Source organism: Drosophila bipectinata, chromosome XR (assembly GCF_030179905.1).
Source record: "Drosophila bipectinata strain 14024-0381.07 chromosome XR, DbipHiC1v2, whole genome shotgun sequence".
Lineage (NCBI taxonomy): Eukaryota > Metazoa > Arthropoda > Insecta > Diptera > Drosophilidae > Drosophila > Drosophila bipectinata.
In genome coordinates, this window is record NC_091735.1 from 9,939,031 (window position 1) to 9,954,252 (window position 15,222).

The 15,222-nt window shown below is 36.9% G+C and overlaps 1 protein-coding gene across 2 annotated transcripts; it reads left to right on the forward strand.

Annotated features, from left to right (window-relative positions):
* The first annotated feature begins 283 nt into the window (after nt 1–283).
* Nucleotides 284–1,803, forward strand: Naxe (NAD(P)HX epimerase). Of its 2 annotated transcripts, none has more exons than XM_070276418.1 (3): nt 284–350; nt 893–1,414; nt 1,481–1,803. In XM_070276418.1, exons 2-3 carry the CDS (start codon nt 948–950, stop codon nt 1,698–1,700), a joined length of 687 nt encoding a protein of 228 aa, XP_070132519.1. In that variant the 5' UTR covers nt 284–350; nt 893–947; the 3' UTR covers nt 1,701–1,803. The 2 variants fall into 2 exon arrangements, with proteins under 2 accessions (XP_070132519.1, XP_017089198.1); XM_017233709.3 differs by lacking the exon at nt 284–350 and adding an exon at nt 662–821.
* The last annotated feature ends 13,419 nt before the right edge of the window (nt 1,804–15,222 follow it).

A 15,222-nucleotide genomic window follows, 5' to 3' on the forward strand; every position in this document is an offset into this window, starting at 1 on the left:
GCTATTTTTGGCAAAATAATACGCCATGCCAAATTATCGTAAGGACCGACCATATCCTATAGCTGCCATATAACTGAACGATCGGTGATAGATGCTTGGGATTTTTTTTTATTGTATATAATTGGGTACTTTATGATATTCTCATAAGGATCGGCCAACTATATCCTATGTTTGCAATATACATACGGTTTTAACTGCAAGGGTATATCATGTTCGGCTCCGCCCGAAGTCAGCTTTCCTTTCTTGTTTTTTTTTTTTAATTTTAATTCATTTTAGTTTATTGAAAACTTGAAGAATGTCGGGTTTTTCAGTGGCTTAGAGGCGTAACCGATTGTACCAGTGTTGCTTATGTAAGTATGTAGCTTATTGAAGGCTAAAACTAGCTTATTTTTAATCAAAAAAGCTTGAAAATGTTGTAAATAGCTTACAGCTTTAAGTTTAGTTTTTTCATCTTTGATACTATCAGTTCGCAGAAATATATAAATGTAATTCGTTCCTATGCAAAATATGCAGACTCTAAGATTTCATAAGGTGACTTGGTTATATCAGAAACAAAAATAAAGATTTTGTATGAAAGATTTTATCATAATAAAAATAATTAACAGAATTTTAAGAGAATTTTATATATTGGCTTATATATGTTAGCGGATTAATTAAAAATTTTAGCTTGTTTTGCTTAGTAACATATCTTTTTTTAAAATAAATCCAAGCTGCACTGGCAGAAGTAGTCTGGCAACACTGCTAAAAAAATGAATAGACAAAAAATCATGATTAATACTTTTGATTAAGCTATATCAGTGACTAGTTTTCATATCTTCGGTGTATGTATTTTTTCCTATAATATGCTTTGGCAACTGAAAATCAAATATAGCCAAATTCCTAATTCTATCAGAGAGAAACAGTTGTTTTGGGCAAAACAAACAAAGCGATTTTACTCGGACAGCATAATGGTAAAATACTTAAGCCAAACCGAAGCCATCAATGTGGACCAAGAGCTCTTCAATGAGTACAAGTTTAGCGTGGACCAGCTAATGGAGCTAGCTGGACTGAGTTGCGCGCACGCCATTAGCAAATGCTTCCCAACAGATAAGTATGGTCGTGTCCTGATTTGCTGCGGACCTGGCAATAATGGAGGCGATGGATTAGTTTGCGCCCGCCACTTAGCCCTCATGGGGTATTCACCAACAATATACTACCCAAAACCCACACCAAAGCCGTTGTACGAAAACTTAAGCCACCAATGCAAACTGATGGAGATCTGCAGAGTGAAAGACTGTCCGGCTAACAAAGAGGCTGCCTCCAATTTTGACCTCATAGTAGATGCTCTTTTTGGTTTCAGCTTTAAGCCTCCAGTAAGGGCAGAATTTGAAGCCATAATTAAATTGATGCAAAATACCACGTTGCCCATAGCGAGGTGGGTTTCGTTTCCATATAATGATAAGTTATTGTTTTTAAAAAAATCTCTATTTCATGTTTACAGTGTGGATATTCCCAGCGGTTGGGATGTGGAGAAAGGAAAGGTTAAAGACTGCGATCTGGAACCAGCTTTGCTAATTTCCCTAACCGCTCCCAAAATATGCGCCCGGCATTTCAAAGGTGAACATTATCTGGGCGGGAGATTCGTCCCTCCGGCACTGCAACGCAAGTACGATCTCAACTTGCCAACCTATCCGGGCAACGACCTATGCGTCAAACTGTGATTTATTTAATCAATTGGAAATCAAAAAATTGCTATTGTTATATTCACTACCAAATAAAAACGAGAAAAAAAAAGAAGGAGAGATAACTCCGGTCGCAGCCAAAGTATCCGTGCAGTTAATCAGGTCTTAAATATCGGATGCGACCGATGAGAATAACATTATAAAACCAATTTTTTAGAATACAAAATTGATAAAAGAATCCCAAGCTTCTATAAAAAACACGAAAGTTGGGTAATTTTCGATCGTTCAGTTACTTGGCTGCTATAAGATGTAGTCAGCCGATCCTCATGAAATTTGTAAGATCGGATGAGTTGGCCAAAATAGAATTTTCATAGATATAATAGTCTGTCCATACAGACTAAGAGGTCGTTTTCTCTATAGAAAGTACAGATGAAGAAGAGTTTATTTCTTTCAGAACTGTTGCTATGAAAATATAAAACAAAGGAAAACAAGGAAAGCTAACTTCGGGCGGGGCCGAAGTTGATATATATATATATACCGGATATATATCGCAAACATCGGATATAGTTGGCCGATCCTTATGAGAATTTCATAATAAAACCAATTAATTACAATAAAAAATCTAAAACTAAGTCCAAACTTCCATCTTCAAAAATATCAAAGTTGGTATTTTTACCAAGTACCATTTCCGATTGTTATATGGCAGCTATAAGATATAGTCGGCCGATCGTTATGAAATTTGGTAGGTCAAGTGACCAAAAAATAGAATCTGTACTAAGTTCTTGCTTTCTATATTCAAAAACACGAAAGTTGCGTCATTTTGAGGGCTCCAAAATGTTTAATGAGATTAGTTTATCTCACAGTATAAAAAAATAAAATTTTTAATAATATACATATTTTTTATTATATTATATATTAAATTATATTATATTATTATAGTATAATTTATTAATTAAATAATTTAAATATAAATATTTTTTTATTATTAAAAATTTAACTTTTTACTTATATATAAAATAAATTAAAAAAATTGTATTTAAATATAAAAACAAGAAAGGAAAGCTAACTTCGGGCGGAGCCGAAATTGATATACCCTTGCAGTTAAAACCGGATATATATCGCAAACATCGGATATAGTTGGCCGATCCTTATTAGAATATGATAATATAACCCAACTTATTATAATACAAAATTTAAAACAAGTCCCAAACTTCTATCTTTAACAATACCAAAGTTGGTATTTCTACCAAAAACCATTTCCGATCGTTCAGTTATATGGCAGCTATAGGATATAGTCGGCCGATTCTAATGAAATTTGGTAGGTTGTATCAACTAATCAAAAATAGAATCTGTACTAAGTTTCAGATTTCTATCTTCAAAAAAACGAAAGTTGGGTCATTTCCGATCGTTCAGTTATATGGCAGCTATAGGATATAGTCGGCCGATCCTTATGAAATTTGGCATGTCGTAATGTTTTGCCAAAGATAGATTTCGTGTCAAATTTGAATTCTCTAACTCTAAAAACACCAAAGTTATACGATTCGTTAAGATAACGAATGTCTCATCTTTGCGAACCAAATAAGCAAATTATTCAGCCTTGAAGAGGTCTCATCGAGTTTCCGTTGTTGACGAAGTTGCTTGCAAACGATTTTTTTTTGTTTAAAACTTTAAAGCGTTATTCCCACAACTCACGTTTTCAAAGTCGGTTTCAAAAGCCCCTCATAACTTCAAAACTACTGCACCGATCCTTTTGAAATTTTTAACACTATTTCTGTAGATATTTTACGAGGTAACGCTGTCGATTTTTTCCCAAAAAATTGAGTTTTTCACTTCAAAGTCTTCAAAAAAATTAAGAAATTGCAATTTTCAAAAAACCTTTACAGCGTTACCTGGGGCGAACTATTATCTAACGAATGAATTTTCATTTTTTGATAAAAATGATCCAGCACCGACTTATGAGGGGCACCGCAATTCAACTTTTTTGGCGACTCGTCCGGACAATTGCTACCATTGCCATATTTTTAAATATTTTTTTGTAAAAATTTGATAGAACATTCTTCAAATGTCATACTTTAATATACCGTTGGTTGAATAAATAAATTTTAACTGTGTCGTCAGGAAAAAAATCACAAAAACATGGCTTTTTTCGCATGATTTGACCTTACCCTCCCCTTAAAGAAAATGTATGTGGAATTTATGGAACAATACGAATCCTTAGCTCATATGTCCCCTACAAGCAATGATGTTCTTGCTACTCCACACTACGTCATACCCCATCAGTGTGTCTTACGGCCTCAAAGCACATCGACCAATTTACGAGTCGTGTTAATGCGTCTTCTAAGACATCAGCACAGAAGTGCCTAAACGATCTTTTGATGGTTGATCCCACAGTTGTATTCAACTCTTTTTCGGTTCCTGCTAAACAGATTCGCTCGAATATCTGACCTAAAAAAAATGTATCACCAAGTAATGGTAAATGAAGCCGATAGGCAACAACAGTTGACAGTGTGGAGGAAAGACCCATCAAAGTCCTTGAAACTGTGCTAGCTCAACACCGTTACATATGGCACTGCGCCAGCCCCATTCCTGGCCATAAGGTGTTTGAAGAGGTTGAGTGAATCTGTGAAAAATACATTCCCTCGAGCTGCCGAAGTTATTGGGTCCGACTTTTGCGTCGACGACATGTTAACGGGTGCTGGTTGCATTGAGGAGCTAAAGACAATTAAGTCTGAAGTAACTCAGGTTCTTCAAAACGCTGGGTTTGAATTGAGCAAGTGGTTTTCAAACTCGCCTGAAGTTACTGCATCCGAGAGGAATCGCTTGGGTTCCTAAAGAAGATGTATTTAAATTTGAAATTGATGCTTCAGTCATGGGTCAAAGGGCGACCAAGCGGAACATTCTTTCGGTGAAATCGAAGTTGTTTGACCCCCTTGGCCTATTAAGCCCTATACTTATAAAAGGAAAGATCCTATTGCAGGAACTTTGGCTAAATAAGCTAGATTGGGATGAGTCAATTCCACTGCACTTAGAAACAGCGTGGAACAAAATACAAGTTGCCCTGTCGCAATTAGAGGACATCTCAATTCCGAGATTCGTGTTTACCGAGCCGATGTCACCGATTCAAATTCATGCCTTTTCTGACGCATCGATGAGAGCTTATGGAGCCTGCGTCTATATTCGTTGCAAATCTGCAGAAGGTATTAAAGTTTCATTGTTGACGGCAAAGTCCAAAGTAGCGCCGTTCAAGACAAAGACGCTCCCCCGTCTTGAGTTATGTGCCGCTCACCTTCTCGCAGATCTCTGCCGCAAGATAAAGCTTCTAATAAAAGTTCCGATCGAACGAAGTGTATTTTGGTCGGATTCAGAAGTAACTCTTCATTGGATTCGTTCCCATCCATCGTCGTTGTCAACGTTCGTATCGAATAGAGTAGCTGAAATTCAAGAGTGGTCAGATGATAGCACGTGGCGGCATGTACCAACTAAACAGAACCCGGCAGATATAGTGTCCAGAGGTGGAGACGTAAAAGAGACTGTAGAATCGATCTGGTTTACAGGTCCATCGTTTTTAAAGGAACCGGAAGATAAGTGGTCGACGAGCCCCCGGTTTGATCCGTCACCAGAACTTCAACAGATGGAAGCGAAAAAGAATGCGGTCGGATTAACCGCAATCGTATCTACCTCAGATTTTTTGGAAGTGATAGAAGGTTATTCCTCTCACCTAAAACTGCTGCGAATGTTCGTTTATATGTTCCGCTTTATAAGGAAATCGAAGAAATTAGTAGTGAATTCGGATATTGTTCCCTCACCTGTCGAATATAATGAAGCTTTTAAGAAAATAGTCGAAATAGTCCAAGAGCACGAGTATCAAGATGAAATAGAAAAGATCCGAAAAAATTTAAGTGTTAGCCCTAGCCTACAAAAGCTAAATCCCTTTCTACACGAATCTTCAGAGGCTGGGCTTACCTTTTCGTTGTTGCGGGTTGGGGGGGCGACTAGCTAATGCTCCTATATCGTACGATGCCAAGTTTCCAGTATTGTTGACAAAACGCTCTCAATTTGTTCAGAGCTATGACCGATACTTGCACGAGTCGAATTTTCATGTGGGTCCACGAGCACTAGTGAGTCTTTTGCGACAGCGCATATAGATCATAAATACGCAGGAAGTCTGCAGTCAGATAGTACGGTCATGCATACGCTGCTTTAAATGCAAGCCTCGTCTGATGACTGAAATAATGGGACATTTACCCTTAGATAGAATTTGTGCTCTCCGCCCATTCTCCATATGTGGTGTTGATTTTGTTTTATTGTTTTATTTATTTTATTTTTCTCGTCTTACGACGAGAAAGGGTTTTCCCAAACACAAAGGTGGGCTTAAACAAAGGTGGTTTTTGTTTATAATTATAATAAGACTTGAGGAACAAATTTGTTCACCGCATTATAAATTATCTCGTAAATCCGTAGAATCCGTAGCAGATTCAATTAAGCTTAAAGATGAAAGTAAAAATTAAAATAAATTTAAGCCAATCGATGGCGAAGGGTTTTATAATCCGTTTTCCTAATACATTTGGAGCGAGGTTGTATTTTAAAACTAGCTTGATTATGCGGCACATCAATTAACACAGAAGCTAATAGCGTAGCATGGGGTATGTACTCAGAAAGCGGTAGCGGCGACAGCCGAATTATTGCCACAGAGGATGTCACATTGGAGAATATATGATTCAGGATTTGCCACGAGTGTTATTAACATCAGTTAGCCCATGGTGTCGGGTCGGGCAGCAACTGCTCTGTTAGTGCTAAGTTTATCTATTATGCATAAGTAAATACAGGCCACTTATGGCTTTTATAAACAATATTTTCAATCTCTGCATTTGCCTTTGGCTTTGTCTTTGGCTCAATTATCCAACCCACAAATCCAGGCCACTTATGGCTTTCCACTTATGGATTTTATAAACAGTATTTTCAAGCTCTGCATTTGCCTTCGGCTTTGTCTTTGGCTGTGAGGTCCAATCTCGGTTCCCCATAAACAAATCAAAATCAAAAGTAAACATCAGCTTCCCTCCGAATCCCAATCAATTGCGCCATTTGCATTTCAAGTACCCACCAAATTGCATCGATCAGCTTAATCGAATTTCACAATGAGATTTCATCTTAAACCTTTAAATCTAAACCAGTGGTGGGCAAAACTAACACATGTTTAAAATTTGAGTGTGTGCGTAGCAGAGAAAAACAATGAGAGCAGAGAATTCACTGAGCGAAAAAAACGTATTTTTTTATTTCATTTTTCGTTAATTCAAAAGTTGGAATGGGCACTAAATAGTGTATTTTGTTTTAAGGAAAGCTTTGCTAGCCAGAGTTAAAAAAAAATGAAAAGCTACGCTTCTCTATCTATATTTTCTATGGGCAAAACTTTTTCCAACCCAATTTCTGAGAAAATTTTTTTCAGTGGAAACATTTTGATTTTTAATTTGTGCTGTCAAATGAATTAAAATGAGAGCAAATGAGAGAGTTCTAAAAAATATTTGACAGTGCTCACAGTGTCAGTGTGCCGGCAGCGCTGCGGCAGAATTTCCTACCCTATACTCGCGTGCTATGTAAAATGAGAGTTTGCCCACCACTGATCTAAACACAACTCATGGCCGAGGTTCTTTGGATAAGATTTAGAATTTAAGAAGTCAGTCCTATTTCGACCGAGACCACGAACGGTTTACGGAAAATATTTAAGAAAATCGAAAGTGTCTTGTTATAATTCAGTTTAATAATTAAAGGTTTAACACCAAGTTGTATAATTAAAAATAAAAATTATATTGTTTTAATTCACCTATGCAAGGGTATAATAATATAAGATTTATATATTGCAAAAAGTAAGATTCGCGATTTAATAAATAATATAAAAAAAAAACTGTAAGATTTGATAAATAGCTTTGGTAAATTAAATTTAACAATGGCAACCGGAGGTTTAGCACCAAATATTTCTGCAGGCAGTGTAGCCACAACTGGCGGCTTAACAGTTAAATTGATAAACAGATTAATAAACGCCCAATTGAATGAAGTTAGCAGGAAAGTAGAATGTTTAGAAGGAAGGTTAGCCACAGATGCAAAAACGGTGGAAGATTATAAAACACAAACAATTGACCCAGCTATAAAATGTGATACAACACTTGAAGTGGTAAAATCCTTACCAGAAACTGTAATGAGTCTCTATAAAATTTTTTTTTTTTTTGAACGTTGCTTTTATTTCTTGAATCTTCTCTTTGCGAGACAAGAGGTGTATCAAATCTTATATTTTTAACTTAACTAGCAGTCACATTGACTGATACGGAGTTAGACGGCCCTAAAAATCGATTGCTGGGTTGGGAGGTCTTTGCGTCTAAGGCGAAATACGCTAGAAACCCGAGTCAATCCCCGAACGAAGAAATTTGGGTGCGAAAACAGTTTTTCTTTGTAGGACTATTTTTGCTTCAGGATTTCGTATTTCACTGCGATCCGGATCCGGGTGGATGTTTTCGTTGCGAACTTACGAAGGTGCCCCAGTGATAGTTCGCAAGATTTTTGATTGTGCGCGCTGTATGATGTCTATGTTGCTGCTGCTCGCGTTCCTCCGCTGCTGGTAGTCCAGGTACAGTGGCGATCGCGAGTTTATGATCCAGTGGAGGCTGCATTCGATGTCCTTACGACAGATAAGTCGTCTATCAAGGTGGACGCCAAGGTACGTTACTTCGTTAGCTTGAGGGATCTGCATACCGTTTAGTAAAAGCGGAAGGCATGTTTTTCTATTAAGAGTAAACGTTATATGTTTACAATTTTGTTCGTTTATTTTAATGCGCCAGTCGGACAGCCACCTTTCCACTATTGTGAGATGATTAGCCAGTTGGGTTGTTGCCTGCGTTGGGCATCTGGAGCGACTAAGGATAGCGGTATCATCGGCGAACGTTGACGTTGTTAGTTGTGCGCTCGTAGAAATATCCGCAGTATACAAAACATATAGACACGGGCCGAGTGCGCTTCCTTGTGGAACTCCAGCTTCGATGGTGTAATCGCCCGAAGTAGCTGCGTTGCATCTCACTGAGAATACCCTATTGTAGAGGTATGATTCCAGTAGCTTGTGGGTGTATGTTGGCAAATACGTTTTAATTTTGTACATGAGTCCGATGACCCAAACTCGGTCGAAAGCTTGAGATACGTCGAGGAAAGTAGCGCTGCAGTATTCTCGCTGTTCGAAGGTTGAGCGTATTTCGGATGTTAATCTGTCCACTTGTTCGATGGTTCCGTGGTTTTTTCGGAAGCCAAATTGGTGTGCCGGGATAATATTGCAAGCTTCTAGGTGTGGTATTATGCGAGTTAACAAGCATTTTTCAAACAATTTAGACAAACTAGATAAAAGGCTTATTGGTCTGTATGATGACGGAATTGTGTGGTCTTTTCCAGGCTTCAGTATCATTATAATGATGGATTGCTTCCACTTTTTTGGGAAATAGCCAAGATCAATGATTCCATTTAATAGTTTGCAGACGACCTCTATAGCGCATTTTGGAAGTTCGATCAGCATCTTTGGGGTCAATAGGTCACGACTGGGAGCCTTTTTTGGTTTTAGCCCTCTTATGACTTTTTCGATTTCGTTCGGCCGGAACGAAGGTGCGGCTGGCTGTGGGGAGGACTCTGGCTGAATTACTGGCAGGAGGAATGAATTTGAGGCTGGGTTTGGCTGGTAGACACTTTGGAGATGTGTGGCGAATGTTTCAGCTCGGTCTTCGTCGCTGCGAGCCCAGCACCCCGAAGAGTTTCTTATCGGGGTGGTCGTTTCAATTGGGGCGCTAAGATTTGGGTGGGCCCTCCACAGGGAGTTTTTGTGCTTGGTGGCGAGAGATTCTGGATGTACCTGAGCTGTGCATTTTCTTCCTGTTGGTGAAGAGCCTGGTCAAGTGATCGGCTTGCTTCCTTAAGGCGTTGTTTTGAAGCTGGTGATCTGCTGTTTTGCCAATCACGACGCGTGCGCCTCTTTTCTCGCACGAGCTGTTCGATTTGCTGATTAGATTTGAAGTATTTGTTTCGGTCTACTTCTTTCCTAGTAGAGATTTTAGCTGCCGCAACGAGTGCTTCTTCCGCTCGTGCGAGTGCGCTCGTAGTGTAGTCGATGTCCGATTCCATGTTAAATTCCGGGGCGAGTTCTTTGTGGGCTGAAAGGGGTGTTTGGTTATTTCTGGGCTTTGAAGAAGCTTTAGAAGCACATGCGAGTGGTCTGATGATAAGTCCGAGACTGCTTTGGCACTTATTAGATTGCGAGGTATGTTTTTTGTCACTGCAAAATCAATAAGGTCTGGAAGCTTTCGTAAGTCTGTTGGCCAGTATGTGCGAAACGTAGTCCAGTTTATTTTTCACATTTATAATTGCATTGTACATTTGTCTTCCTTTGGGAGTCACTAGACGTGATCCCCAGTGCGTATGTTTGGCGTTGTAGTCTCCTGCGGCTATAAATCGATCCCCAAGTGAATTGTAGAAGTCCATAAATTGTCCTTTCGAGATTGAGAAACGAGGAGGGCAGTAAACGGCAGCAATTGAACGGATTCCGTTGCTTGACTGAATTTGTACCGATGTGGCCTGCAAGAAGTTTGTTGCAAACCTTTTGTGAAAATGGTGTTTTATGCGTTCTCTAATTAGAACTCCAGTTCCGCCGTATGCTCTCCCATTTGGATGATCTGTGCGGTAGATTGTGTAGCCTCTTACATAAAAGTTGTACTTGCTTCTAAGATGCGTTTCAATATGGTTTTCGGTCAAGAATTGTGACAATTCTATTTTATGTCGTGAGACACCATTGGCGTTCCACATTGATAATCGTAGCGCCTGCATAGATTATTTAGACTGTTGTGCTACGAGTAGCTGTATCACCATGTTCTGGTTTCGAACAAGCGTTTTCATGGTCGTGCATGGCAAAAGATATTGCAGGTTGTAGATTGGGTCGACTTCGTTCTTCTTGAATACTTCGACCTTGAATACTTATGTTAATAACATTCTTGGCGGCGAAGCCCTTTTCTTTAAGGGCGGTTTTTACTTCCGTGGCGGTAACATCTTGTTACCTTGTAGATTACTTGTAGGCCCTTACTGCTTTTCATATGGTACGTGTAATAGTTTTTCTGTACAGTGTCCAGATATTTGGACACGATTCGGAAGTGGTCTTCAGTCTTGGTTTGCACCTTTGTTTCATGGATGTTCCCTTTGATAAGCGGAACAGCAACACCGTTCCCGATCAACGGCGCAATTTTGTACACCAGGGCACTTGAGCTTTTCTCCCTAATATAGATTGGAGGGGGCTTGGGTTTTTTTGCGGTGTCTTGGGCTGGTTGATTTTTCTTAACTTCCGCCAGTAGGGCCAATTTGTTACTAGTGGATCTGTCTGGTTCTTTGTCGATCTTCAGGACACGGTTAATTTTTGTTTTATTGCCTTCCGGGTTACTCTGCGGGCTAAGCTTGCGCTTAATTTGGATGTAGCGATCCATTCCAGTCTGTGTGGCCGTGGCCGCCTTGGCACTTTCCGAAGTTGTTGTTTTTGTACTCGCTGTAGTCGTTGAAGTCGCGGTACTTTGCAGTGATTGCAGAAATTGTAGCACTGCTGCTTGTTGTTGCGTAATTTGTTTCCGATATTGGAGGGGGGGTTTTACACTGCGAACTCCATGACGCGGGAGTCGGAGTGAGCAAGACCGTGCCCTTTGGGTTTCAGCGGTCAGTAAAGCCGGGTTGCTCTTAATCGCCGATTTTTCCACTTCGGTATCGCGGGTTGAAAAGTAGGAGTAAAAGCCGTTTCTTTGGTTCACTGAACTTCTACGCTCGTTCTTTTGATCGTTGCTCAATGAGCTCATTGCGTGGCACTTATTTTTTTTAAAACAATGCACTAGTTTTGGTTTAGCACATCACAACTGTTGAACAGCTGAACAGAAAGTCAGCCAGGTAATAAAGTAACCTTTATAAATAATATTAATGAAGATCATTTTTTAGACCAGACACCTACAGAAGAATGCCTTATTTAAATAGGATAGATCGAAAAACCAAGAAGCAGTTAAAAATTTTAATAGTAACCGGAGCCACTGATTGTTACATAAAAAGAGGAATTTTTGAAAATAAAAACGAGCTACCAATATACAAAAAGGTAACTACAGTTCATGGTTATTCAATTATTAGGTGTTATCATATTATAATTATATTTGAAACAAGACAATTATTTTATAAAATCGAAGGTTTAGAATCTGATATTCTAATTGGATTCAATTTATTAGGAAAAATTGGAGCTATAATAAATATAGATAAGGGTATCTTGGAATATAATGGGAAACAGGAGAAGTTAAAATATTATAATAATGAGGAAAAAATGAAATATGTTTAATTGAAGAAAATAATATTCTTTCCTTAAAAGAGTTTATTATAAAAAAATATTTTGATGATAATAAATAGTAGCGAAAACACAGATTCATTACACAGTGCGACAAAAAAAGAAAAATTGGAGGAACTTTTGAAGAGACCTAGTAGGAATTGATTATTAGGTCGAATATAGTATAAAACCGTGCTTGAAATTTTTCGAACACCCTGAAAATCTTGATTTATTTGGAAAAAACAGTTTTTCGGGACTTTTTTGCTTTTAAAAATTTCTAAACGCGTAATTTTAAACCGATTTTGAAATTGTTTAAGTTTTTCATTAGTTAAATGTTGTAGCTTTTGAAAAAAATATATATCTTTAATTTATTTCAACAAAAAGGATACAATTTTTCGCAAGAAACTGACATTTTTGAATTTTTGTCGTGTTATTCGGGCTTTGACGCCATTTTTTTCAGTACAACTTCCAAGAAATGGTATCATGTTTGACACATTTCAATATTGTCTCGTTAATTCTGAATAAAACGAGACCAATTTTATTAGAAAATTATGAAAATTGTTGAAGCTATAACCCTTTTCCCAAAACATATTATTTTCTTCAATAGTATCAAAAATGATAATATTTTTTGGAAGTTTTACCGAAAAAATGGCGTCAAAGTCCAAAAAACACGACAGAAATTCAAAAATGTCAGTTTCTTGTGTAAAAATTTTAACCTTTTTTGTTGAAACAAATTGAAGATCTATTTTTTTTCAAAAGCTACAACATTCAACTATTGAAAAACGTAAAAAATTTTAAAATCGGTAAAAAAATTTTAAGACTAAAAAAGTCCCGAAAACCCGTTTTTTCCAAATAAATCAAGATTTTGAGGGTGTTAAAAAAATTTCAAACATGGTTTTATACTATATTCGACCTAATGAAAAATTCCTACTAGGTCTCTTCAAAAGTTCCAAATCACTGTCGTATTAAAAATCCTGAGAGTGCCGAGGAAGTAAATACTGTCAAAAATCAAATAAATAATATAGGTACTGACCAATTAGGTGGACTGAGGGAAAAGATAGTTCACTATATTGAAAAGAGCATTCAAAGATAAATATGAAAATTCCTTTTAGAACAGACATAAAGGGGGAAATAAATCTTATTTACGATAGGCCAATATACGGAATACAATATCCGTATGCTCTTTGTGTCAACGACTTCGTGAATAGCGAAATCAGAAGAATGTTATCAGAAAAAATAATAAGGCCTAGCAGAAGCCCTTACAATTCACTACTTCTGGTAGTCCCAAAGAAAGGAGAGAATCAAGTCGGAAGACGTACATTAACCCTCGTCATTGATTATAAAAAATTAAATGAAAGTACCATACCTGACCAAGACCCAGGTACCCAATGCAAGACCCATCAGTAATTCTATCAAATTTAGGAAAAGCAAGATATTTTACAACAATAGATTAGTGTCAGGATTTAATTAGATATTAATAAAAGAATCTGATGTCGAAAAAACAGCCTTTTCAATAAATAATGCCATTCGGATTAACAAATGCACCAAGAATCTTTCAGAGAGAAATGAACGATATTCTAACAGAACAAATAGGGAGAACATGTCATGTCTATATGGACGACATCATAATATTTTCAAAATCAATTGATCAGCATAATACAGTCCTAAAAGAATTATAAATATATTATTAAGGGCAAAAATGAAAATCTCTTTAGAAAAATCAAAATTTTTTAAACGCGAAACCCGTTTTCTTGGATACGTCGTATCTTTTAACGCCATCAAGAAAGACCCAGAACAAAATGAAACCATTAGTAAATATCCGCTTCCAAAAAATATTCCAAAACTAAGAAGTTTGCTAGGTCTTACGGGCTATTATAGAAAATTTGTTTTAAACTACGCCTTCAAAGCCAAACCTCTAACAAAATATCTTGGAGGTCATAATGGCAAAATTTCAAAAAGAATGTCAACAAAAATGTTAATTTTGCTGGATGAACCAGCTATTAGGGCTTTTAGCGAGCTGAAAGAAAATCTCATTGCTCAAGTAGAACTAGTTCAACCGGAATATAATAAAAAAATTTACCCTAACCACCGACGCTTCATACGTCGCAATTGGTGCAGTTTTATCTCAAGAAGGAAAACCAATTACTTTTATTTCAAAAACTTTGTCTAAAACAGAACAAGCTTATGCAACTAATAAGAAGGAACTTTTAGCAATAGTATGGGATCTTAAAAATCTAAGAAATTACTCATACGGAGTTATTGGAATTGAAATTCAAACCGATCATCAATTATTATCTTACACAATTTCGGATAAAAATCCCAACGTAGATATGAAAGGATAGTATTCTTTCATAGAAAGCTTTACACCGAAAATAATATATAAGCCCGGTACAACATATGTTGTAGCCGACGCATTATCTCGAATTCAGATAAACAATATTACCAACAGCGAAATAGACCAGTCAGACTCAGATCAACACACAGCATTCAGCTGAAAGTAGTTTTGAAAATGTAATACAAGAGACCCGTAAACCGTTAAATCAGTTTAAACAACAACTGTTATTAACAACGGGGAGGTATAAAATACATGAGTCACTGAAAATCTTTGATAAGACACGACATTTAATTGACATTTAATATGACACACCAGAAAATTTAATAACTATATTAATAGAGTATCTTCCACCTGACATTGCGGTAGGAATTCATTGTAACTTAGAGAACTTATTTTAAATTCCATTACCATTAAAAAATAATTTCACAAACACATTCCTTTTTACAAGAATCTTTCTACAAGACGTGGAAAAAGAGGAAGATAAAGCTATAATAATAGCTAAAAACACACAGTCGAGCTCATAGGGGCTAGAAGAAAATTACAAACAGATCTGTAAATAATATTATTGGCTAAACTGTTTTAAAAAATTAAAAGAATATATTAAAAATTGTGTGATTTATAACGAAAATAAATATAACAGACAGCCAATAAAAGTTCCAATTGGGGAAACCCCAATTCCAAGTAAAGAAGAGAAAATTTACACATTGACATATAATACGCGCAAGGTCTTACTTTCATAACTTGTATTGACGCTTACTCAAAATTTCTAGTAGTAAAAGAAATCCAAAATAAATTAAATATCAAAAATAAAGTAATGGAACTTCTACAACATTTTCCACAAACCAAAGTAATAATGACCGATAATAAAC

Coding starts and splice junctions, on each gene's coding strand:
- Naxe (XM_070276418.1), top strand. CDS start 948: ATGGTAAAATACTTAAGCCAAACCGAAGCCATCAATGTGGACCAAGAG. Junction 1,415..1,480: donor ACCACGTTGCCCATAGCGAG/GTGGGTTTCGTT, acceptor TCATGTTTACAG/TGTGGATATTCCCAGCGGTT.